Below are 26426 nucleotides of genomic sequence, written 5' to 3'. Positions count from 1 at the left end.
ATTATAATGATTAGCTCATCTTTCTAAAAACTTGTTTTTAAATGTGACATATTGTGAAAGAAAAGTACCATTATTTTAGAAAAGGTAGACCATTATATATATTAAAGGTAAGTATCTGTATTTTACTTCTGAGGCTCTGAAATTCACTCTTCATGCACTGTTTTCCTTTTAGCGTCTTTAAAATTTTTGTAAGTTTCCTAACATTCTCACTCTATTTTCCTTCATAACTCTATATTCTTTGTCTCTTCATTCTCATTTTATTTTGTTACCAACACCATGCTTCATACTACCAAGAACATAAACTGCAGACAAAATATACCATGCAAATAACCATTTAAGAGTTAATTATACCATGTAATTACCAGTAGCTTCCAAATTGTTGTATTAACAACACATAAAAAAACTACTTCAAGTTCTAAAGTGTGAATTAAAGTTAGCAAACAAAGGAAGTGTGTCAGTTACGAACAGAGAAACTCAACAAATCAGAATAAGCAGGACTGAGACATATTTTAGTTTCAATAGCATAAAATAACTGGTTTCTCGAGCATATTTTGAATTAATTGCTTGCAAATTCTACTTTCTACCAACTCAAAATTATTAAAAAATAAGTTAAATGCTCATCAGATTAGGGGTTGGGGGTGTGTGCTTTTGCTCTACATGCTTTCAAATGTCCAAATTCATTATCAAATTCAGTCACTCCTGTTATTACCTTTCGTTACTCCATTTTGTAACTTTTCCCATTGAGTTGGTTTTTTTGAGGCCTCCACTGTTGTAATGAAGCAATTATCTGAAAATATCAACTTTAAGATTAAAAAAGAAGTTTCTTGTCATTGTGACTGAGGAGCAAACTTGAAAGTATAAAAATCCAGGAAGCAAATAAAAGACAACTGTAGCAATTATATTAATAGTTATTGCTAAAAAATAACAAATCCTGCTTTTGTAATTCGTGTCATGATCTTAAGAACTTTGCTGACAATTTTAGGATGTTTGGGGATGTCTAACTAGGAGGAAGCATTATGCTGATGGTTTGGGTTTGGATTTGTTTCCAGATGAGCAGATTTTTTGCCACTGTGTAAATTCACATTACCTCCGTAAAGTCACTGTATTGACTTTTTGTTGCTAAACTGAATTCCTCTTGGAAAGTCAAATCTGAGCAAATAGACTTAGGCTCTTCCCAGAACTTTCCAGAAATTTTCCCGTAATATGTTTGAAATAACATCCGTCCAGTCTTTACTTAACACATGTGATGGTAGGAAATCCACCACATCATCTAATAAGTTTGCCAAACTTTTAAAAATGTTTTTCATCTTTGTTAGGTGTTGTATAATAATATGTCCCATATTGCTGAATTCAGAAGAGACAAGGAGAGAGTAGAAACAGACCTGATTTTTTCTGAGGTTAGTGAGACCTTAGATTCACCTATTGCCAGCTGCAGAGAATGGTATTACTTCTGGATAAGCAGGCAATATCTCCTCAGTGTGATTGTCTTTGAAAATACATGTGTTTTATACATCTGGTTGTCAGCTGAAATTCAATCTATTTCCCTTACTTTCGTGTAGATGTTAAAAAAATACAATACAAACTGCTGATGTTTTTCACTCTTTTTTTTCTTTTTTTTTCAAGATTGGTTGCTTGCTGTAAACTGTATAAATTTAGGTGGAAAGCCCAGAGAGTACCATATATAAAATCAATGCATTGTATGCATTTATTACATGATGGATAATTGTCTGTCATGGGAGAAAGAAGAGATACCAGTAAAATTGTCACTAACTGCTACATTTTTTTACATTCTCAGTAACAAATACTAAAGATCTGTATGAACTACCACTTTCCTCACCAAGGTCCTGTTTCTAGAAAGTATATGACTACAGACAATACTGAAAAGCCATGTTTTTCCAAATCACAGTTTAACCACAGTGCCTTTCTAATCACAGGTACTCACTTCTAGAAGAGATGGAGGAATTTTGGTGAGCTCAGTTTTAGGAAGTGCCTCCAAAATACAAAAAGTAAAATTCATTTTCTTCTGGCAGAATTGTTCTCAGAAACATCTAACTGGAATTTGTTCCCCACATTGATTTGTCTTTCTCAGTAGTGTTTCTTTCCCTTAAGGCCATTTTGCAGAAGATCTATATGAAATCCTAGACTCAAACACCAGTTTGAGGGATCTCATTATGAAGTGAGATATTTAAAAAAAAAAAGCCTAGTTCTTGCAAGCTCTGTTAGGATAATATTCAGTCCGCTTCCAAAATACACAAGCTCTTTAAATTTACAGGGAGTTTTTATGTGTGGTGGGTTTTTTCTACAGACATTAGGTTATAAGGCACAAAACAGAATGTAGCCAGACGTGGTCTGCTGTAAAATAAACACTTGTCCCCCATCCTGATCATGAGATAGCACCAGTGGAAGGAGCAGACACTGTTCCTACTGTTCCCATACAGAATTTGAAGAGACATAACTAAGAAAATTATTTTCCTTCAGCAGAGGAAAAATACAGAAAGAAGAGGGGATACTGGATGCATTTTGCACTGTTAATATGAGACCAATAAAACTACTAACCTCAACATAATTTTGTAACTCATTCACATTCAGGTCAGGTATTCAGGAGCTGTGTTTCAGTGAAAAGCATGGGAGGACTGAACACACTTGAAACTTACTCAAACTCATTGTTTAGAAACAGGCAGTAATTCCTTAGCCTTAAAACCACTGAGGCTCTGTGGTTTAGACAGGCAGCAGCAGGTCTTCCGCATTTGCAGGGAATAGCATCTAAAACAATCAAGTCTTTAATTATGTGTGAGGTTTAGTGTGGAGGCCAGAAGCAGAAGTCAGGGGACTGCAAGGGCTCTGCGCATGGTGAGGCTGCCAGGGTAGTCCCCAGGGACACAAGAGGGATCTGGGGGATGACAGCACTTATGGAAAGCTGGGGATGTTCATGTGGAAGGTACTGAGAATCTATACGATTTAATTTCAAGCAGCATTGCTGATACACTTCCAACAATTAACCAAAACCCACAAAGACTAAGCTTTTCTATAATTGCCTGCTCTCAGTTATTATAAGATTCTGAAACAGTGGATGAAAATCACTGTTTTACAAATATCTAAAAATTTTTTCTGCTTTAAGGTATCTCTGAAGAAATTGTAAGCCAAAATAACAATGCTTGCCCACTGCAGCTACTGTATTTGTCCGTGCTTTTGTGTCATTAGTCAGTGTTTAAAGATTCCAGGTTATATATTTTTCTGCTCATCTGCAGTCTAAATAATTATTTATGGTTCCTCTATTTTCCTGACCTTTTTCATTCTACTCTACTTCCACTTTCACAAACGCAGGAAAATATATATTGCACAGAAAATAGACTAATATATTTGGCCAAAAAAGAAAAGAATATTCCTAATTCCATTAACTTTTATTAGCAACAAAGTCAACAAATATGCACCTTAATAAATTCTTTTTCCCTCCTCTGACCTTAATAACATCAGTAACAAAGTGCTTCCTAATTGAGAAAGGCAACAGAGCATGAGATCACTTTTTTTCTCTTTTGGTTATTTTATTTGCCTTTCCCTTTTATTTACTCCCTGTTATTTCCGCTATCCAAGACTATCGTTTCATTAGTAATTCTAGGAAAGCAATACATATGCAAGTCATTAATGTTCTGAGTTAATGACAAACAATTCCTCAGTGTTGAACACCTGTAGTCTCACGTGTGTAAGACAGGATGTTCTCTAAAGGTGGGAAAATGATGTGCAAGAGAGTGTTCCTGAAGGAAATTCCGGAGGATAAAACATTCTAGAGGGAGAAAAAATTAAAGGAAATAAACAGCGATGCAGGAACATAAGAATAGAAAGGAAAGTCCAGGGAAAAGGACTACGCAAAGAAGCAAAAAGGGAGGTCTTTTCCTACAATAGGAAATGGTGGGAGGAAGGAAGGAAAAAATTTGCTGGGTGTGTAACCTCCCTGTGGAACAAGACTATTTACATTGAACTCACTGGGTTTTGCCAAAACAGTAACCACTGATCCAGGAGTTACAGAAAACAGTGTTTGGAGAGATCTGTGTTAGCACAGCATTCCTGTTTCCTGTTTCTGAGGTATCAACACAGCATCTTGGCCCACCAGTATGTATGGGCTTCTGTGAATATGCACAGCTTATTGTGGGGGGCTAACAGGCACATGAAACAATTTCATAAACGAAGCCTAGCTCCCTACTCACAATACCTCTGAAAACTGAAACAGTTTTTCATCCTTCATATGGCTGTTGTCATACAAAAGACTTCATTTATTCTCATGGGTTTCCAGATCATTACAAAGAAGTTTTAACTCAATATCTTCTCCTTGATAAATATATTGAAAGATGTAACATTTCTGATATTTGATATTTTGAATTTTAAATTCCCAATAATGCTGTTCAAATCGGTTAATCTGTATTTGCCCACTGCACTCATGCTTATGTTGCTCTTACAACTTTTGGATGATTGTAACAACTCTGCTTAGTATTAAGTTCTTAGTGTGCTAGGGCTTGTACAAATATTCAGAGAGGATCTGATGGCTGATCTTTCTGATTCCATCTTTGAAATCAGTTTAAACTTCTTCACTAGCAAGTGAAATCTGAGACTGGTCCATTTACCTAACATGGTACTTGCACTTGTGCTAGAAGAGAAAGGTGGGAGAGCAGAAGGATGTACCCTTAAAAGACCGTATCACAGAAAGACAGCCAGTACTGCTATACTAGATTTTTCTTCAAAGTCCGCCTCACATTCTTCTGCAGTAACATAGTTTGCAGCTCTTTGATAAACAGATTTCTTCTTTGGAGACTGATCACCCATGACCACAACAGCAATCAACAACTGGCCTTGCTTCAAAAGTTGTTGCTCCATGCCAGTCTCTATATCTGTTGGCTTTCTAAAATCCTAACAATGAAGGTTACTACCATGAATAGTGAAGGGAAGAGAGAAGGATTTTTTTTTTTAATTCTTTACCTTTCTTTAAACTTTGATAATTTCACTAAAGTGTTGTGTCCCACAGAGAGATGTATCACCAGGGCTGAGATCATGGAAGAAACGGAAGATGTCCTCCAGAGAGGTTGTAGAGTCTCCACTTGCTGAGGTTTCCAAGTCTCAAGCCATGACTGACCCGGTCTAGCCCATTGGATAGGAGGCTGAACCAGATACCTTCTAGAAGTGCCTTGCAGCTCTATGAATAAGCAGAGCAGCCACATTAGCTGTTAGATGTGTGGCATACTTTCAGCCTCTGACTGCCCTCTGTGAAACCAGGAGAATGGCCCACCACAGGGTGTGGAGTTTGTTAGGGGAGGAGGCAGTGCAGAAAGAGGCACATCAGAGAGAACCGTTGCTGACACAGAGCAGATTGGAGCTCCTACTTCTCTCTCATCTTTGTTAAAGGTTTCTTAAAAGATATGAAGCTTTAGGATAGGAGACATTGTCTTTAGAGTTACTCTGTCGCTATAGCCTTGTGTATGGTACTAAGGAACAACTACTCACGTCTTGCCTTATTAGATCATTCACCTGTGCATTAGCATGCTGTAATATATCCCTCACTCAAAAGAAAACAAAATCACGATAGGTCCTGATACTAGGCAAACTTTTAACTAGTAAAATGAATGACATCAAAGGTTGTTTTCTACAAATTTATCTTAATCTGAGATCCGATCTCATTTTAAAACCACATTTCAACTACATTGGTATAATGCCTTTACATACCCTAATTTGAAAAGAAGCAGGACAGTGTTTAGGGTATTTAGGGTCATATTCAAAAGCCTGTCTTTGGCCCAAACTGATGTTCATTTCAAGAAGGAGGGTCTTGATATTGCCCATTTTGGTTTTGGTTTGATTTGGGGATTTTTGCCTTAGTTCCAATTATGAGCTGCAGTTCAAAAGAAAACTGCAGTTATCCATTGAGTTTGGGGATTTTTTTTATCTCAGAGTCAGGCTGGGTTCTTACAATCATTCTGCAGGCCAAAGTGCATCTTTGTCAACATCAGCCATAAACACTTCCGTAGTGTATGCAAAGGTGTAACAGGTTGTACACAAAAATGCATAGGAATTGGGTCACATTCTGTCTCGCCACTAGTATGCTAAGAGTTTTATTGATAACAGTTTAATTACTGTGCTTCAGTTACTTTTATTTGTAAAGCCTTCAGCTTTAGTTCTGAATTCATGTAAGGATCAGTTTTGTTCAATAAAAATAATTTCTTTACAACCACATATTACAGTAGAATTAAAAGCTGGAGGATATGCCTTAAATGTTCAATAGAAATATAAGAATGCGTCTGTCATGCATGACCAGCAACTGACAGTTTGCAATGCTATAGTAGTGACTCTGTATCTAATGCTAAAGCATTTGTTTAATTTAAAAAGTGTTTCCAACATATACAGAGTTAGGCAATTTTGTTTATTTTTTTTTTTTACTTTTCTGTTGCCTATAATGCTTTATACAAAAACTACCTTTCTGCACTCTCATACTTGGGTCCCGTAGCCCTTACTCTCAGGGGTAAGGATGGGAGGCTGAATAAGCTATTGTCCTGTAGCTAATTTTGTCAAACATTTTTGTAACGACCCAGGTAGCTACCAGCAAGTATTTGTAAGTCTGAGTAAACTAGGAATTTTATCAAAAGCAATCATTTGCCAAAAACTGCCTACAGGTATGGCCTTGTTTATTCTCTTGCCATCTAAATTGAGGAACAGAAACTGCAGGTAGGTTTCCAGGCACACTATGAGCAACAAATAGTCAAACTGAAAGATTACTGACTTTCAGACTGCATTTTTCCTATGAACTATTTGTTGAGTACCTGAAAGTAGCAAACAGCTTCACAGGAATTAGGATCAACACATAAAGACGGAAGAAAGAAGCGTTTCTCGAGTAATGTAATTCATCCTGCAGATCTATCCTTTTTTTGGTGTACAAGAGTATATGCAATAGAAATGGAAGCCACATCTTCTGAGATGGTGAAGTTAGTGAAGCAAAACTGGTGGTTGTTAGTGTGGCTTATATAGCAGCATTATGCCAAAGTGTTCACATTTCTTTAGTAGAGATGGGGGAACCTAAGATGTATTGAGTAAGGCTTTGATTCCTTGCAAAACTAATCTTTTTATTCACATACTTGCATACGCACATATTAATCATGATTACACTTTAAATCTGGAATAAAATACGATTTGGTTTCAAGCAGATCTTGTCTAGATGTCAGTAGTTACACGTATTTCATGTTCTGGCTGGTACTTTATAGGCTATAAAACTGTCTTGCTGTGTAGGGCATTCATAGAAAAATAATATTCCAGTGATGCAAACTATATAAGGGTGACTAATGATAATGTGATTTTGCTGGGAAAACGCAAAAATTGTGTGAGGGGAATTCGGCAAGAAGGTAAGGAAGGAGGAAGGAGGAGAGAGAGAGAGACCTGAACAGCTCGAATTCCTTCACAGAGTCTTGTGGTTTGGGAAGAGGAGGCAATACTATATATATGTATATATATATATATGTAGTCAATAGACTATATAGAACCAAGTTTAGTCTAAGATGTGTCTGTATTGTTAACTGTTAATGTGCATTTTCCACAGTGACAAAACACTTGAAATGAAACTTTCTACAAATGCTTACTAGCCCAGATGCATACTGGTGCAAGCAAAGCCCTAATCTAAACTGTGATCACATAATACTAGGACACGTGCTACAGAAACTGTAAATAATGGAAGCATAAAGCTCCCCAAGACCTCTTTTGTGCAAGTATTTTCTTAATATCTAAAATGCTGTGAAATTAAACTGTATGGAAGAGAAAAGATGGATATACAGATCATTGCCTAAGAACCATGATGGTTACTATATCTTAGTTAAGAGTAATGAATGTTTTTCTAAATGAGAGTCTGAATGCATTCATATTTAATTTTTATATACTTAGGATCATTTTTGCTAGGGTTGATAAGACTAAATAAATATTTGTAAATGTTCTCCCCCGAGCAGGATAAAAAATATTCTCAGTTCTAGTGTTACAGCCATTGAATGTAGTATCTTGTGCACAAAGATTTGTATTATGTTCTTAACAGACACTAGCAATAACAAAATGAAACTTGCCCCCTCCTGCAAGCAAGTTCTCAAATTGTGAATCTGTGCAACTGTTTCCTTGGTGCTTAATACAGAGATATGAAGGAGTCTCAAGAAGAAGGTCCTGTAACATCCAGGGAGTGCAAGGGAGAAGATGAGGAGAAGATCACATAAAATACATGCTCATCTCCCCAGATTTATTGTGTTTTATTTTGGTTTGGTTTTTTTTAATATAACAGCTGGACTGTGGACCATTAAGTTCATACCAGTTATACTACCAAAATGTTTGACAGAGATTACAACCTGCGATTTACAAAATGTGACTACTCTATTTTAAGGAGCTTAGCGTTGGGAAAAACTGATTAAGCCTGAAGCCAAATGTAACCTGGTCAAACTCTACATCAGACATACTCTTCAAAAAGTCTTGAATGAGGAGGAGAGGAAATGATTAAAACCCCGTACTGTTGGGTGCCCTGACAGTGAGTCCGAGAGTGGAGTAAGCACTTATAGAGTGGAGGCAACCAGAAAGAAACGTACCAGGCAGAGTAAAGCGGGAGAGTACCCAGACTGCACTGTCTTCCCTGTATACCCAGGAAGGCAACAGCACAACCATATGAGGAAACTTGAGAAAGATCCCTCCCTAAAGAAAAAAGACATTCCTCCGAAAAGACAGGCACAGAACCTCAGTTCTTGCCCACTGCAGACAGGAGAATGTGCCAAACGCCACTCCAAGGAACACTGTGCCTAAGGCATGTTGCAAAGGCCAAGGGGCCAGCCTTGTAAGTCAGAAGAAACACTAGAGCAGACAAAAGAAACCTGTGTGGGGGTTCCCTAAAGGCAAGAAGGTCTTTTGATAAGTGTCAAACAATACTTCTTTACAAATTAGAAAAGACATGTAAAAAGTTTTCAGATAGATGATTCATACTTCTGTCTTATCTGTGTGACAAGAAATCAGTAGCTCTACCATATGTCCAAAACTGTATAGGGAAACTGCAATACCAATTCATAACAAGCCACCAGGCTGTTTTGCCACACACTACACTCAGGTGAGTCATCTGGGACAAAAATCCTCTTTCCCTCATGAGAATGAATACAACAAAAAAATCCAGACATATGTTTATGACAAATAATTATATCTGATCCCTTGATTTCCACAGCTTGGTTCTGGATTTACAGTGAGGTAGTTCAGAGTGGTGACATTTGAATAGCCTTCTGTAAATCAAAAGGTCTTTCCACTAATATTTTAGGAATTCCTTTGTTTGTGACTTTTTATTCACTTATAGAAAAGAAGCCTTGTTTTTTTCACTGCCCACTTTCACAGAAAGTGAATGGACACAGGGCCTTCCAGAGCACTGAAGCATTAGAAGGCACAGATTTGTCAGAAACCAAGACAAGCATAATCAGCATAGTTAGCACTGGTCTAGAGGACACACAACTGCCCTTTCCACTCATCTCCGACCAGACTGGAATTGAGTCTAATCCTGTGCTCAGTTATAGAAGAACTTCCTTTGTATCAGATGCATTTCCCATATCCATTTGCCATGGAAATTATTGCACAGTGGCTAGGAATACAAAAATGCTTTCTTAGATTCACAGTATCTTGTATTTCCATTTATATTGTAACTTCACTGACAAAGTGTACTCTTGGAAAAACAAGCAGTATGTCTTGTTTTCATAAGATGTACTCAGGACACTGACAGTTATGGTCTCTTTCATGACTCTACTTTACTGGTTTAAACCTTGAATTGCTCAATCCAAAATAATCTAATTACATAAGCAATCAGTGTAAGTGGTAACAGAATTAAATTTTATTTAAGCCTTCTGACAGTTTGAAAAGGGGAGAGCAAAGCATGTGTTGCAGTTTTCTAGAAATGCCTTTTTCTTCACGTCAACTCCAACACTGTCACTTTGTAATTGATTAATCTTTTTTGAACTGTGCTTTTCTGTTTCATCCAGTGCTTCTAAGATGGCTTCTCTGAAGAGTACAGAACATATTCAGAGATCTGTTTTTGTAATCTTAAGTGGTTAGTCTTTCAGGTCCAGTGCTACCACTATGATTTTAATTTATCAATCTGCTCTTCAGTGGAATGCTGTAGAAACACTTTAATGCCTAAACCCATCACTTATTCCTACTGCCAATGACAGCTTTCTGTACTTGTCAAACAAAGTTAAATGACACTTCTACAATGTATACAATATTAGTAATATATTGGATAATCAATCACATGTGTATGGTTTGACAGTAGTACCTTGAATACACTGAATTTTAAACACATTTTAAGAGGCAGGACTCATTACTCTTGTACTAAGAAAAAAAAATACTGTACAGACATAAAAAATTTGCCAGTCGCTCTATACAATTAAAGGACACCTTGGGAAACGGTTAGGCCACTGGTTAGGACACTACAAAGGTTTTTCATTACCTTACTACAATATGTTCCCATGGGAAACATAAGTAATTGGAGATTACTTCAGATGAGAGAAAAATAGTTTAACAGCAGGAGGAGAAAGGTCAGGGAGACATTAAGTAGATTTACTTGGGTTTCTTTACATAGAAAAGCTACTATTTTGTTTCTAAAAAGCATCAGGCTAACAGTGTTAAGCATAGACTGTTCCTGCAGTCACAGTAAGTAGTTTTTATTAGAAGTTATTCTAATACTTAGCACTTAGCTGCACAGAAAATCGTTGGGGTTAAATTTTGCCTTGAAACCCCTTCATCACTTGTGCCATCCATCTGGTTGCCATAAACAGCTCCCAAACCAGCTCATCCCCAGAGTTTCAATACGAATCTTGATATCTTTGCTATCCCGTGCTTCACAATCTTTGCTACTCATCTACTGGAAAGTGTCTTAATTACCCGATTGTGTATAGGCAGCTTTGAATATTTGCCCAAGTTTTGCCTAAAATTCAGGTTGGAGAGTAAGTTCCACAGTTTTCTCAAAATACATTACATTGGGAAAATAGTTCTCAGGAGAGAGGATGAGAGTAAGGATGGGATGTATCTGAAGACAGAAAAAAATACAACCTAATCATATTGCAAATAAATTCTGCCTAGTGCCTGGAGAATGATACTTTAACGGAAAATGGAGTACTCCCAGCTATTTTATGTATACATGTCTTGCTTAGACAAAATATACCTCTTCAGATTAATTTTGCCAAAAACTTTCCAGTTTTGCAGAGAAAAATTCCCCATTTACAGTACTACATTCCTTGCTTTACTTTTTAAAACTTGACTCCACTCTTCTACTCCACCCCAGAAAAATAATCTATCTTGCATTTATTTATTGAATGAATATGTAGAAATAGAAAAAAACTTTTATTAATTTATGGTTACAAAATTACTATGAAAATTATCTGTAATTGAAATATACAAAAAGTAGATTATGTTCAGTGATTTGTCGTTTTGGGACAATCGGTTAGGGATTTTGTTGGTTATTTTTCGTTTTTAACTACCTATTTGCTGTCCTAACTGCATTATGGAAATGAACATGAAATACTTTTCTGCAATTACTTTTCCTCTTCTGGCTCCATCTTTTTTGCTGCAAACTTCCAAGAATGTGTTAGTCGAAGGAATCGCTGACAAAATTTTTCTTTTGACAGTAAGTATGTCAGTCAAAAGCAGGCTCTGGAGAATATTCTCTTTCTTTGCAGAATATACAGCCTGCACTGAAAAACAGAAGTGTCCTTCCACTTCTACCAGCACCCTCAGCCATAACTAAGATCAAACCATCTCTAAAGTAAACGTCAGATTCAGCCTACCAATTTAATTCATGTCTTTGGAGAACATAGGTAACCATCCACTGAAAAGACCCCTGAAGTTTCCACCTTTTTTTCAATAGTTCATGAAAGTCATTGCCAACTGATTGATTTTCAAACAAGAAAGTTTCCATTTCCCAACGCTTGTTCTCTAAATCATCTAGTTACCCTCACCAACTCCCTTTTTTTAACATCACTTCAGTTAGACTGATTCTCTTTCGCACTCAACAGGAACAATTTCTAGTACTCCTTTTACATGACAAGAGACATAATTTTACATGTGACTGGAATGCTAGTCTCAACCATTAGGTTGATATGTGCCTCCTAAAAAGAGTTTGATTGAAGGAATATTGCTTTTGTATTTAATATTTTTATCCAGCCCTGACAACAGAGACACAATTGACAGTATAAATGGTGATAGCACTGTCAACTGAATTAAGATACATTATGCCTGGTTTGTCAACATTTATGATTTACAAATACATCTTTGTACTTGTTGAAAGAAAAAGAGATATTAGCTAAGGGTGACTCACATGCAAGACAGAAATTCTTGTTGCCGTGAAAATAACAAAAGTCGTATCCACTCTGTTCTGCATTAACTATTCTAAAGTCAGAATAACTCCATTGAAGTCAGTTATGCTCACTAGCATTTGGAGGTAAGTAACTTAAAACAGGATATGATTGTTAGTTTATAAAAATAATTTGTGGGTATAGAACACAGAACACAAGAAAGATTACAGTGTAATAATATATTTTCAATATACAACATCATCAGATAAAGACATAATAACATCCATATCTTTATTTCAAAGATGCAGAAGCATAATTTTGCATTTGCCTGATTGACACGTGCAGCTATTGATATGCATGGGAAATATGACTATGTACAGCATCATAACTCTGATAATAGAGTCTTTGGGGAATCCTTTATTCTTCAGGCATCCACATTTTAGAGCAGGCATAGTGTTAAGTGAAGTGAAGCCAAAAGGGACAGCTCATACAAGATTATTTTGGTGATACTAGGTCAGAAAAATGAACAATGACTTGCTTAACATGAACACACTATTGATGAGTTTTCTTTGCCTCAGTGTGAGCATTGCAGTGCCTTTTACTGTCTTTTGTTTTAATAGCAGCACCATGCACACATTTCTGTTGTTAATATTGCAGAGATGGCGTATGTTTGTGGGTAAGTAATCTGCCTGTTTACAGTGCCATTAGGAAACCGCTGACTCCACCAGTTCACAGTCTTGTTTAAACCTTTCTTTGCTTCCGACTTGCTGACTATTTGGTATTCAACACTGTGTGAGTGATTTCCTGCAGACTCTGTAACACAGGTTGTTGGGTTGCTAAGGAATAGCTCTCAAGAGGTTAAGAGCCCCGCAGTCACCTTGATCTCAGTGCCACTGATTATCTGTGCTAATTTTCTGCTTCACGTTTTATACTTCGACACTGACCAAAGCTTATGTCTGTTTCTTGGCATGCATAAATGTGAACAATTCTGGCTATAGATGGAGAGATGTACTGGTCATGTTCACAATACAATCTTTTTAACATATTATTACAAATGAAACATCATCATTCAACTTAAAAAACAAAAAACGGAATTATAAAGGAAAAAGCCAAGTGAGATCAGTTGGAAAAACAGAAGAGATTTTTTTTTTTCCCCAGGTTAATTTTGGGTTCTTCTCATTGTCACTGGTTCATAGCCTTTTCAGGACTCATGCAGATAAACTGCTTCACATCCAAGAGGACTAGGAGCTGCCTTTATAAAACCCCAGACCTCTAAGAGTCTCACATGATCTCTTGCGTCTGTGATCTGTTAACTCAGCAGTCACAGTGAAGGACACTTAACCCCAGGAGCCGCAGCATGTTGCCTCTGTGTTGCCTGAGCTGCCACAGTTGCAGGCAGAATTTCAGAGACAGAAAAAGAGACCCAGATCATGGATATAAAGCAGGATTCACATCAATATCTCCCAAAGCTTTAAATCCACCCTCCTTTACTTGTCCTATTTCAGCAGGACTCCTACTCCGTAAGGGTCAACACCTACAGATAAAGTCCTTATACCTCTTCTGTTATTTTAATAAATAGCATGGAACGATAAATGTCTTTCCTCCCCAACCAACACCTGAATTCCATCAGTGTTCTTCAAGGAGACTAAGTAATGGGAAACGGAAAAAGGAATTGAGCCCCTTGTTTTGTTGAGATCTCATAGCAGCCCATCCACCTCTACTACTTACAGAATCATAGAACCATAGAATCGTAGGTTGGAAAACACCTCTAAGGTCATAAAGTCCAACTATCAACCCAATACCACCATGCCTAATAAACCATATCCCAAAGTGCCACATCTACACATTTTTTGAACACCTTCAGGGATGGGGACTCAACCACCCCCCTGGGCAGCCTATTTCAATGCCTGACGACTCTTTCAGTAAAGACATTTTTCCTAATATCTAATCCAAACCTCCCCTGATGCAACTTGAGGCCATTGCCTCTTGTCCTATCGCTAGTTACTTGGGAGAACAGACCAACACCCGCCTCACCACAACCTCCGTTCAGGTAGTTGTAGAGAGCAAGAAGGCCTCCCCTCAGCTTCCTCTTCTCCAAACTAAACAGCCCCAGCTCCCTCAGCCACTCCTCATAGGACTTGTTCTCCAGACCCTTCACCAGCCTCATTGCCCTTCTCTGGACACACTCCAGCAACTCCATGTCCTTCTTGTAGTGAGGGGCCCAAAATGGAACACAGCACTCCAGGTGCGGCCTCACCAGTGCCAAGTAGAGGGGCACGATCACCTCTCTGCTCCTGCTGGCCACACTATTCCTGATACAACCCAGGATGCTGTTGGCCTTCTTGGCCACCTGGGCACTCTGCTGGCTCATGTTCAGCCAGTTGTCAACCAGCACCCCAAGATCCTTTTCTGCCAGGCAGCTTTCCAGCCACTCTTCCCCAAGCCTGTAGTGTTGCATGGGGTTGTTGTGACCCAAGTGCAGGATCCAGCACTTGGCCTTGTTGAACCTCATGCAGTTGGCCTTGTCCCATCGATCCAGTCTGTCCAGATCCCTCTGCAGAGCCTTCTTACTCTGAAGCAGATCAACACTCCCACCCAACTTGGTATCACCTGCAATCTTACTGAGGGAGCACTCAATCCCCTCATCCAGATCATTGATAAAAATGTTAAACAAGGCTGGACCCAAAACTGAGCCCCTGGCAACAGCACTGGTGGACTGGCCACCGGTTGGATTTAACTCCATTCACCACAACTCTCTGGGCTCAGCATTTCAGCCAGGTTTTGATCTAGCGAAGAGTACACCCATCCAAACCATGGGCAGCCAGTTTCTCTGGGAGGATGATGTGGGGAACAGTGTCCAAGGGCTTACAAAAGTCCAGTTAGGCAACATCCACAGCCTTTTCCTCATCCACTAGGCATCTCGCTTGGTCATAGAAGGAGATCAGGTTGGTCAAGCAAGACCTGCCTTTCATGAACCCACGCTGGCTGCGCCTGATCCCCTGGTTGTCCTTCACATGCCTGGTGAGCACACTCAAGATGAACACCCACTTCTGGGTGTTATTCCTACCCTGAGGATCAAGTAGCTGTTGCCACATCTGCGCCAGTGGTCCCAGGTAAGAAGTCCTCATATGTGCAGGACTGGCTCTTTCCCACTCCATATGAATGGTACTTTCACAGAGAAATGGCTTTTGCCAGTGCAGAGAGATCCCAAATGGTCTCTGGGGAAAGCAGAGATTCCCTCCCCACGTCCCGCTGGAGTCCCCAGCACAGAAGCACAGAATCACAGAATGGTAGGGGTTGGAAGGGACCTCTGTGGGTCATCTAGTCCAACCCCCCTGTCGAAGCAGGGTCACCTAGAGGAGGCTGCAAGATCAAGCACCCATATCATGGGACACGGGACTTAATTAACAGGGATGCCCTTGAATTGCGACAATTTCATTTACAATAAATTCAGACTAGAAATGTAAGCAAATCAACACCTGTTAGCTTGGCAGTTGTGCTAGCAGGTTGCACTGTGAGAAGCCACTATATGGTTGCATCTCATATCCCAGCCACAGGGTCAGTAACCTTTTGGCAGAGAGATGGATAAGAAAGGCAAACTGCATAATGTTTGCTGCAGCTAAATCCCTGTGTATGCCCGTTTCAGAGACTGATTGTCATGCAACATGCAGAATACCTGCGGTTACCTCTTCTCTTGGTAGCAGTGGATACTACTGACCTAAACAATGCAAAAATGCAAAGCACCTTAACTTTAAGGTTAGAGGCAACATCTGTAGCAGAGATGTTTAGATATCTTCAGCTATAAAAAACTATAAGAAAACCTCTGGGATTTCTCTGGGTGAAAACTGAAAACATAATAACTGTATCAGATGCTTCTGAAGCAATGAAACATTTTTAAAAGGTAATATAAGCAAGCCATAAAAATTTACAAGAATTCATAGATTACACTGCCATGTGATAATGAGACTCCAAAATGTGCTTCTGCTTTTTCCTGCTCTGGTCCCACAGATAAGCATTAGACCATGTGGGATGAAACTGCCATTTACAAAGCTGAAGGAACGTGAAGAACTGAGTTCAGTTTCAAGACAGAAGTTACCTGAACAGGGAAAAGAGAAAAATAATGAAATTTTTAGTGGCTGACTGATGTGCAAAACTGCTTCTCTCAAAAAAGAAGTATTATCCCAGATGTTACACTGAATAAAAAAAAAAAATGATAAGCCACACTTTTTAACAATATAAAAATATCTTACAAGAAGAATGCTGTGTGACAGGACTTTCTCAGTGGTACAGCAACAGAGTGAAAGCAGAAGGTAGGGAAGGAGAGAAACAATTAGTTGCCACACCAGAAACCCTTAACTGCATTTTCCCTACCCAAAATCTCCACTGCCTGTGACTACACTCATCTAAGGAACCCATGAGCCTTTCCCAACCACTCAACCTTCTCTCAGGCCTACTGACATTTTCCCCTAGCGCACTCAGATCTCTACCTGAGACCTCTCTCCCTCCTGTGTCTCATCAGTGCCACCAGTCCCAGCAATGGCTTTGAACCATCTCTGTCATGGCATTTGTATATGAAAGGTGGGTTCCATGCTCGGAAAGCCTGGTGAAGGGCCAGCAGTCCTTACTGTGCCCTATGGGCCAGAGTTGAGTTGTCACGGAAAAATATAGCTGTCCTTCAGCCTTACTCTAGCTAGTGAATTATTCTTCATCAGCTTCATGATCTTCAACCCTGAAAAACTGAATTTATCTGGTATTTATGCAAATAACCTTAATGTCATTCCAGGTGAAAGATTTCCTGTGACAGGCCTTTTAAATTTAATCTTTTGTCTTCAAGTTGTCTGCTATGTTCTTCTTAAAAACACAAATTGAATATTAAGTATGGGCTTACTGAAGCTATTAATCATTCAGCTACATAAAACCACAATCAAACCACAAACATACGGAAATATGATCGCTACACATGGTCTAACTATTATTACATAATGTTATTTTGCTTCCTCTGCCATACACAGCTTACCTGCTGCTGGGTTGTGGTCTGCCTGGTCTGTTTTATTTAATGAGTGTTTCACATAAAATGCATCTAGGGCTTCCTTTTCTCAAATAAATTACCAGCAGAACTACAGTTGCCCTTCTGACCTGGTGAGTCTTATGATCTTCACTGCTGGTCCAGTATTGTGTGGACAGACGGTACCATTTACCCTATCACTAGAGATTTCGGCCCTTGCATCCAAGGCACATGTGGCAGAGGTAGAAATTGTTCCCCGACATTCTGCTTCTTTGATAGATGTTTTTGCCAACTGCAGACAAGGGAATTTGCAAACCCTCATAACGAAAACATTGGGATGAAATAATTACTGAGGTAATTTAAGCTTGCCAACTCTATTTTTCCCCCCTTTTTAGTGGTCAATCTCTGAGACTTAGCAAAGGGAAGAAAAGGGGAAAGAGCCATTATGTGATGAGGAAAAACAAACCCAAAGAACTCCAGAATTCTTGAAACGTTCTTCAGATTATGTATTGAAAAAGAAAAATTGAAGACATTTTGCTCAATGTTCAACAGCAGAAAATATCCAGAAGTCCTTTCCCCATTAAAATAAACTTCATTAATATGTAGCTACCATCATTCATCTCCCTTTGTTTTCCACCACCATTTTCTTCTGTACTTTGTCCTTTTTGACTTTCTCCTTTCTACCTTTTTGCTTATCTAAATCTTCTTTTTTGTGATGCTTTCTTCATGCCTCTCATCCTTTACTATTCATAATTGTCCTTCTAGGGCAAGTGAAAAATTAGGTTTTGTGTTACTAGTCCTTCATCAGGCAGAGTACAAATCCCTTGTGACTTTTCCACGCACATCATTTATTAGCTCTTTGGTTCAGTTTTTTCAGATGTGTGAGACAGGCAGACTTCACTGCTATTTCTCCACCATAAAGGTAGAAAGTTGCTAATAGAATGCAAAACTACAAAGATCAATCTAGGATTGACTTTACAATTGACAGCTCAGGAATAGTTTTCCCCTGAACCCTTGCAATTTCCAACATATTTGTTTCCCTTAATGGTGCCTTTCTTTTCCCAGATTGGTATGTATATTCCCTTCTGAACCTGAGAGTAAAGGCATTTCTGTAACATTATTGCTTGCATCATTAATTTTCCTAACTTTTTTTCCTTTTCTCTTTATGATGAAAGAAGATTTGGTGAACTCAAGGACCAACAGTCCAATACTTTACATGGTTCTCACAAATCAAATTCATTGTCTTATCTCTCTTCACCTACTCACTCATTTACCAATTTTTATGTACTTAACAGTCTTCCTAGTCCACTGATGATGCTATGTTAACCCAGTAAAGCAGAGGGCGTCAGTATTAGAGTGCTCACTTCATTTGATCTCTCAGAGAATTACACTATAATGATCCTCTAATTGCAGAGCTCTCATACTGTGTTAAATCCTTTCTATATGTGCTGTCAACTGTTTACACTGTTCCACTTGCCCCATACTTCACATTTCCAAATATACTACAGCGATAGACGACAACAGCATTGACAAACATAATGTACCGTGTATGGTTGAGGAAAAGAAATGGAAGGACTTTGAACAAGGGCTTGGAATGTGAGAGTAAGCCATTATTACCACAAAATGTTTTAAGCAATGTATATTTTTCTATAAACCAGTTAATTCTTTTTTTTCTGTGGTTTTTCACAGTGGTTATGTCTTTGATTATGATTACTACAGAGATGATTTCTACAATCGGTATGTGTGGTTATATTCTTATACATCCCACACCTTTTCTACTATTTGTTTGCAAAGTAATCACATCATTTGGTTAGACAGGTCTGTTGTGACTTTACGTATTATTCATTTCATTATTTCTAGTGTGTATCAGAAGATGACTATTTGAATATATCACCTCCACCAAATGTATGTTCATTAAAGAGCTCTTTTGGTCTTATCCTTCTCTAAGAGCTTTTGGGGCATTTTCTGTGCTGAACAGTTTAATGGTGGTTTAATTGCTCAGTGTTTCTTCCTACAGAGTTCTTCCAGGTTTACTTTCACTGGAACATATAGCAGCTATAAAATTCTTCAGTATGACACCTATGTCTTTGTCTTTTCATCCACGTGTATGAAAAGATACAGAAAGTCTCCTGAAAAGTGTGTCTTCCAAGAATGTTTAGAAGTCTAGAAGGACCTTGAAGAAAGAAAAACCATAAATTGAATGGCATGTGTGTTTCTATAGGAGGAAAAGAAGTGTGGATACCTGAGCAACTGGAGACTTGTGTCTTGAGTACGTAAGCACAGCCTCACCCAGCACTGTGAGAATTTATTCATTCAAGTTTAGCAGAATCACAACACAGGGTTAACATGGAGGACCACGGAAAACTGACACGTGATCCAGCAGTGTTGTGTCTCTGCATTACAGCAGCCTGGTTTAGCATAGGCCAAGTGAGTCAGAAGGGAGCAAAGCATTGCTCCCCCAATCTTTTCTAATCCGAGATTTCTTTTACACAAAACAGCAGACAACAGCAGGTGAGCAGTTTACACCCTGAAGTTATCATGTGCTCTGCATCTTTCTGCTTAGGCACACTGTAGGAACGATGTAGAAACAATGGCTTTTGGCTTTTTTTTTTCCCTGGGGTTGATTCACTTTGAGCCACTAGTTTTGTTTTTTCATGTAAATGACCATGCTCACTTTGGACAGAGGTAAAACCAGTGAGCTATAAACATATGGAGTAAAAGCCCTCAGTGCAGTTTAATCCTGCTCAGTCCAGGCTTGACAGTAGGAGCAGCTCATATCCTGTAAAAAGATAACTTCCACAGGTTTATGTTTACTTTCCCCAAGGTTAGTGCTCCAGATTTCATGGTGGACTTGTATGTTTTCAGAGCACTGTTTCTGATCTATGCCACCTGAATATTAGCTATGTGTCTTCAGTTTTTTCCCTAATTCTATATATTATGGGTAGCACAAATGGACAACTGGTCACTTTTCCACAACAAAATAAATACTTATGGGACATTAAAGGTTGTTTCAGTAGAACTTAATGTCTGTCTTGCTGATTGTCTTATTATGGAAAACTGCTGACAATGAAATGTGTCCATAAATCTATTCAATAGTACAATTTTCTGGTTTAGAAATCTTTCAGGATTAAGACAGCAGAACTTTTCTGGTAGAAAAGCCAAATATGAGGTTGGTCTCACAAGGCTGGACACACTGATCCCTTGACAATAAAAACATTAGGAGGTTAAGGGTCTCTGTTAGATCCAAGTTAATGGAAGTGGAAGATGAAAAGCTCTCTATGGTAGGCACGAAAAATAAAATCCCATGGAGAGTTTGATGTACTATCAACATCCTTATATGAAACATAAATTAAGAAATAGTCTTTGAATTTTTGAGTCTTTGAATTTCTGAACTTTCTGAATTTCTGTGTTTCATCCCAAACCAGAAGTCTTGTTTTCTAATATTCATTAATTTTCAAATCTCCCTGAAGGGAGAATATATCTATCCTATCTTGACTGAAGCAGTGGTGGAGTGAGAAAAGGGTGGCAAGAATGTTTAGCGCTGTAAAATAAAATCTGTGTGAAGACAGATTGACAAGGTCAGGGCTGTACAATTTAGAAGGGTGAGTGAAAGAAAAGGTACTGTTATATGCACATTAGTGATTACTGGGACAAAGAATTGCTTTAGAACTGAGCATTTCTATTTATCATTTCTCATATTACAAGCACAAGGAAAGTAGGCAGGGTACTTCAAAGCTGATAAAAGGAAGCATTTTTTTTAAAGAAAGCATATCACTGAAATACATAGAACTTTCAGCAACAAAATACCAAGCCCAAAAGCTTTGCATAATTTCAAAAATAAGAGTAAGAATAGCAACAGTAGATAACAGTCCTTTCACATATCTCAAAAAAGGAAGCATAGCTTTGCATTTCACTACATTATCTAAACACAAGCTATTGGAAGCTAGAAAAAAAATCACCTTTGGAGGAATAATTGTATAGCGATCTTTTGCATGATAGTTTGCTGTTATTCTGAAACATTTTTTTCCAGTAATGTCAAATGGGAGATTATGACCAAACTGCAGATCATCCAAGGAGATAAATGATGAGTGACAACAAACAATAATATTTCTGTTAAAATCCCAAAAATATTTTAGTGTTCATCTTCATACACAATTGTTTAGTTATGCTCACAATGGCTAGAAACTAGTTATTCAGTAAGAACATCCAAGGTCACGGAGATCAAGTTCAGTGGGCGTGACAGGATCTCTGTGACACATTCTGTAGGCAGCTATGGAAAAGGAGGGAGATGGTTATACTGGTTGTAGGATTATGGTACAGAAAACAGTAAGGATCCTGGGATTTAAGGATTAGGTGTTTACTTGTCAGAAAATGGGCTAAAAGACCTAAGTTTGATTCTGCTTCTTGTTCAGCATGCTGTTAGACACTGTGGTGAGTGAATTACTGTTTCTTCTATGTCTGTTTTCAAATGTGTATCTGTCTGCCCAGCTGGGTGACAGTAGCCAGAATTGTGAAAATTAAACATGCAGTTACAAATTTCCATAATTACTAGTTGCAAGTATCCCTTGAAAGAAAATCAAGAATATTTTGTGAGAATGTTGTTTATCCTTCTGCTTCAATCTGTGAACTGGTAATCTTTATTTTCTGAACTTGCTTATTCTGATCTGTCGTATTCAGAGCCCATAACTTTTATGTTCTAAATATATCTGTAGCTTTCATTAATTTTTCTACTGCCTTTATTTTCTTCTACGTAGGTTAGTTAGCTGCTATTGATTACTGCGTTTTTAGGATTGGGGTAGTCTGTTTGGGAACACGAGTTCATTTTGGTTGTAGAGTGTCTTTTACTGACTGTAGTGGTAATTCACTGAATATCTACAGTGGTTTTGGTCTGAACAAGACTTATTTATATTAAGCATGCTTGGGTAATTTAGTGATTCTACACCAATTCGTTTTTCTATAAAGAGAACATATTTTGGGGCCTCTTTTCTATGCATTCAGAAGGATATACAGGTCCCTCACTATGAAGATTCTTTTACTGTTTTACAAACTGCAGGATATTTCTTTATGGTGATGGTTGGCTTCAGAAAAGATCATTTCTTTTTCTATCTTTAAGGACAGCAGATAGAAAACTAGAATTTAAGCCATGCATGTAATAAAGGAACTGAAATGTCACCACAACAAAATGTACTGCTGTAGTTGCGTGCAATAAAATGATGTGGACCTGTGGAAAGCAGGTTATGGATTTTCCATACCACAAATAACAGAGTCCAATAACTCATCCCTTGCTTAAATTACACAAAACATCTGAGCTATGCACTGGTCTGTGACTGAAATCTGAATATAGCACTTAATGTTCATTTTTCCTTGAAATCTTATTTACTTTGATTTAAAGTGATTACAGTTTCAAATTATAATTTTCTTAAAGACAACTTGAAAATTTAGTTGACAGGGCTTCCATGACATGAAATCACAGAAGGTTTTATGGAGTCCAGCTGACTTAATCTTTTCTAGGTTGTTTGATTACCATGGCCGTGTCCCACCACCACCCCGTGCAGTGATTCCACTGAAGCGTCCTCGTGTGGCTGTGACAACAACTCGCAGAGGCAAAGGGGTTTTCGCCATGAAAGGAGCATCACGATCCACTTCAAGTGGGGCTTCTTCCTCAGGATCCAAATGTGAGTTGCTCATATCAGTTGGACACTATTGAAACAAATGATCCTAATAATTTCTGCAAGCAAACAATTTCCTCCATATTGCTGTGTTGCAGTCATTTCCTACTTTCAGCCTTTACCTTGAAAAACTGGTTTGACTACCAAAGCTGCCATGTCTTTCCTGCAAGTCAAAGAGCACACTGATGTAACTTTTGAAGGAAAACCCTTCAACAACATTTGAGCTACTCCCTTGGCCTCAGAAGAAGCCTACTTACAATCTATCATCATCCTGACTGCTTAGGCACCATGAGGTCTTGTGAACAGCTGATAACAAAGCAAAACTAATAGTCTTGTTATAGACAGAGGTACATTGATTTGTGTTGAGACTTGACGGTTGCATGTGTGCTCGGGGGGGTCGGTGGGGGTCGGAGGTTGGGTTGTGTGTGCTTTTTTTGCCAGATTCCTTTGAGGGTAGAAAAAGGCAAAGTGTCTTTGCTTGTTCTTAAGGCAGCTCAAAACAGGACTGGCAACATGGGGTTATTCAACCTTTCTTTAGTGAGTTGACCTTAGAAGAGCTGATGAACAATAAGCATTCCCTCCTCCATATTCACCAAGCTCTCCACCCCATAGTCTGTCCGGGGAACTTCATCTTCGTCTTCATGCATCTTTCAGCACCCACCTGTCTTCCCCTGCCCCTTATGTGGAGTGATACTGTCCTTGGAAGCGTCACTGGAAGAGGAAGAGAAAGATCAGGTAGGGATCAGATATCAGAAAGAATGAAGGGACTTCAATAAGACACTTGCAGTATGAGACTGGCCAGCAAAGCATAATGCTGCCTGACACACAAGCATGAAATAAGTGAATCCACCAACAGTACATCTCACTGCAAGAGGGGTTAATTACCGTATCAGCATGAATAACATATCCAAATCTCACACATTAGCATCTAAAAAAGAAGATGGACCTCTAGTGAGCCCACTAGGATCCATTCTTCATCCTGTTGTATGACCTGATGGTATCAGAGACCTTGAAAGAAAAGATGTCACAAACATGCATGGCACTGAAAGAATGGAAATGTGATAAACAGAGCTAAAAATAATGTTGTACTGTGAGGAACAAGGAGCTCAAACCATTCCTTGGAAAGGATGACGTTTTGAGAAAGAGAGGCTCTGTTGGCTCTACAGTTGAATCATACACAAGTTTCCAGTGAATGAATTGGCTAGATGTCCGTTACCAATAATGGGAACATTGATACCTAGCACACAGGAAGATATCTAAATTTATGTGTCATATTATGGAGTTCACTCACAACCTGAGAGGATGTCTGGGAGTAGCAACATTTCCTTTGCTCTCTGGAAGCTGAATATGAGTCTAGATATTTTCATACACATGTTGAACTAATCCACTTGTCCATAGCTACTTTTTGTCTTTCCTCAATACTTTAAGTAATGAAATATGATTCCTTATATTAATTTAAAGGCAAGCACACAGCTCAAGGTCTTCACTTCAGTAGACTTAGAATTTAAATCGTTAGTCTTTTCCAGCCCTTGAGTCTCTGGGTTTTTACACTATGAATCAAAGCTTTAGTAGGTGTATACACTTAGAGATTCATTCATTAGATCTCCTTTGTTCATCCTTTATGTTGTCTTATCCATATGAAAAATTAGTAGTATCACTGCATTCAACTCACTAATTGTCCTAAAGCATGGTCTAATAAGAACTGGCTTTTTGCACTCACTTTGTCTTGAGAAGACGAATTATTTTCAGATAAATTTTTTATACACATTTCTCAGTGTTCAGAACAAGCATAACTTCAAAATTCTTCCAGAGAGCTGAGGACCTTATATTCCAATAGATGTCAAGGAAATCTCTCACCCTGAAATCTGGATTGTCATTGTAGTGAATGGGACAGAGTGTATTACATTAACATATAGCTATCGGTTCCCCAGAATAATCACTAAATTTGTTTTATTATTCATTCTGCATTTCAGAAAATGTTTTGTAGTACCATGTCAGGACTTAAATAATGCATAATGTAGATTATAAGATTCAACCCTAGCCCAAGTGCCCATAGTGACTCGCTGTAAGACCTCCAAAACACTGTCTGCATAACATGGTAAATGCTGCAGATCTTGTAAATTATTTAATGGAAGTGCAATCAGGAGTGTAGAGATTCTAACAGACAGAGTTATGCCCCAGTGAAAGTATCTTTCAATGTATTCAGGTGTGATATGAATTCTAAAAATGTCAGTCTTAGAGCTCCAGGTCACAAGACGCAGCTCTTTAACACTGAAGGGAGAGCTGCAAGATGCATCACTAAAAACATAGGCTGACATTTGACCTCTTTTGGGTTTCCACTCTCAGTTCTTTACAATGGCACTTGGAACACAACTGCAGCAACTATATATCGTGCTGCAATAAATTTCAGAAAATATTCCTTCTGCATGCAGCACACCTTCAAAAGCAGTCAGACACACAGCATACAGACTTTCATGCTTGATTTCCCAATAGAATTACTTCCCTTTTTGTGAAGTCCAACCAACCTATCATAAAGTAGAAACGTGATTTTGTTGACTTGGACAGGAATGTAATCAGCTTATTGTAAGATTTTTATCAGAGAAATAACTGAGCCATTCATTCCCTTAGGGCCTCCAAGTTGGAAAGTAGAGAATGTGTTTTGCGGCTTCTTTTGCCATTTTGTTGGAGAATTGTGGGATGAAGCAATTTAATATTTTGTTGCCCCTTACTCTATGCTGCTAATGTACTGTTGATTTATTTATATATATTTTAATATATATATTTATATATATTATTATATAGTTCTTTTTATATATATTATTATATATTATAATATATATTATGTATTATATATTATATTATATATTATGTATTGTATAATATAAAAATATATTATATATTATATTATTATAATTATTTAATTATTATATATTTATTTATATATATATTTATATATATTTATTTATTGGTAGTTAAATAGAGGATCTCTTCAATAAGGAGAAACGTATTTCATGGGAAGGATGATATTTTGGGGTTTGATGAAATTCAAGACCCGAAAACAGCTTAATCTCATGTTCAGAATTAACCAAGTGAAAATGGTATTGACTATGCTTGAAAGATTTCACCTCCAAATAGCAAAACTCTCATCAGCTCACATCCGCTAGCAGACTTTTCAAATTCAGGTAGAAATGTCATAGGCATAACTATTCTCATAGCTTTTCTATACACTTAGCTCCAATCCAGAAAATGAATGCATACCAGGTAGTATTAAAGCTCAGAACACAGGGGACCCCTCATTGAAAGTACCAGGATTAGAGAGATTCACTTCTGGAAACCAGCAATCCGAAGACAGAAGTTTGTTTTCTCACACAGCAAAGATGTTATAAAAATATAATACCAAAAATGCCTTGCTCATTGATGAGTACATCTGCAAAACTG

General features: G+C 38.0%; 1 protein-coding gene across 7 annotated transcripts in view; it reads left to right on the top strand.

The window, feature by feature from the left end:
• Positions 1-26426, top strand: part of RALYL (RALY RNA binding protein like) — a 418321-nt gene that overhangs the window by 359959 nt on the left and 31936 nt on the right. For 4 of the 7 annotated variants that reach the window (XM_075415927.1, XM_075415929.1, XM_075415925.1 and 1 more), the window contains 3 exons: positions 19009-19056; positions 22831-22994; positions 23643-23723. In XM_075415927.1, the coding sequence (XP_075272042.1) occupies positions 19009-19056; positions 22831-22994; positions 23643-23723 (293 nt within the window). The remainder of the gene's footprint in view (positions 1-19008; positions 19057-22830; positions 22995-23642; positions 23724-26426) is intronic. The other 3 variants (XM_075415928.1, XM_075415930.1, XM_075415926.1) reach the window with 1 other exon arrangement.

The sequence above is a fragment of the Opisthocomus hoazin genome, chromosome 3 (genome assembly GCF_030867145.1).
Source record: "Opisthocomus hoazin isolate bOpiHoa1 chromosome 3, bOpiHoa1.hap1, whole genome shotgun sequence".
NCBI classification, from domain to species: domain Eukaryota; kingdom Metazoa; phylum Chordata; class Aves; order Opisthocomiformes; family Opisthocomidae; genus Opisthocomus; species Opisthocomus hoazin.
This window is presented reverse-complemented; position numbering and strand designations above follow the sequence as displayed.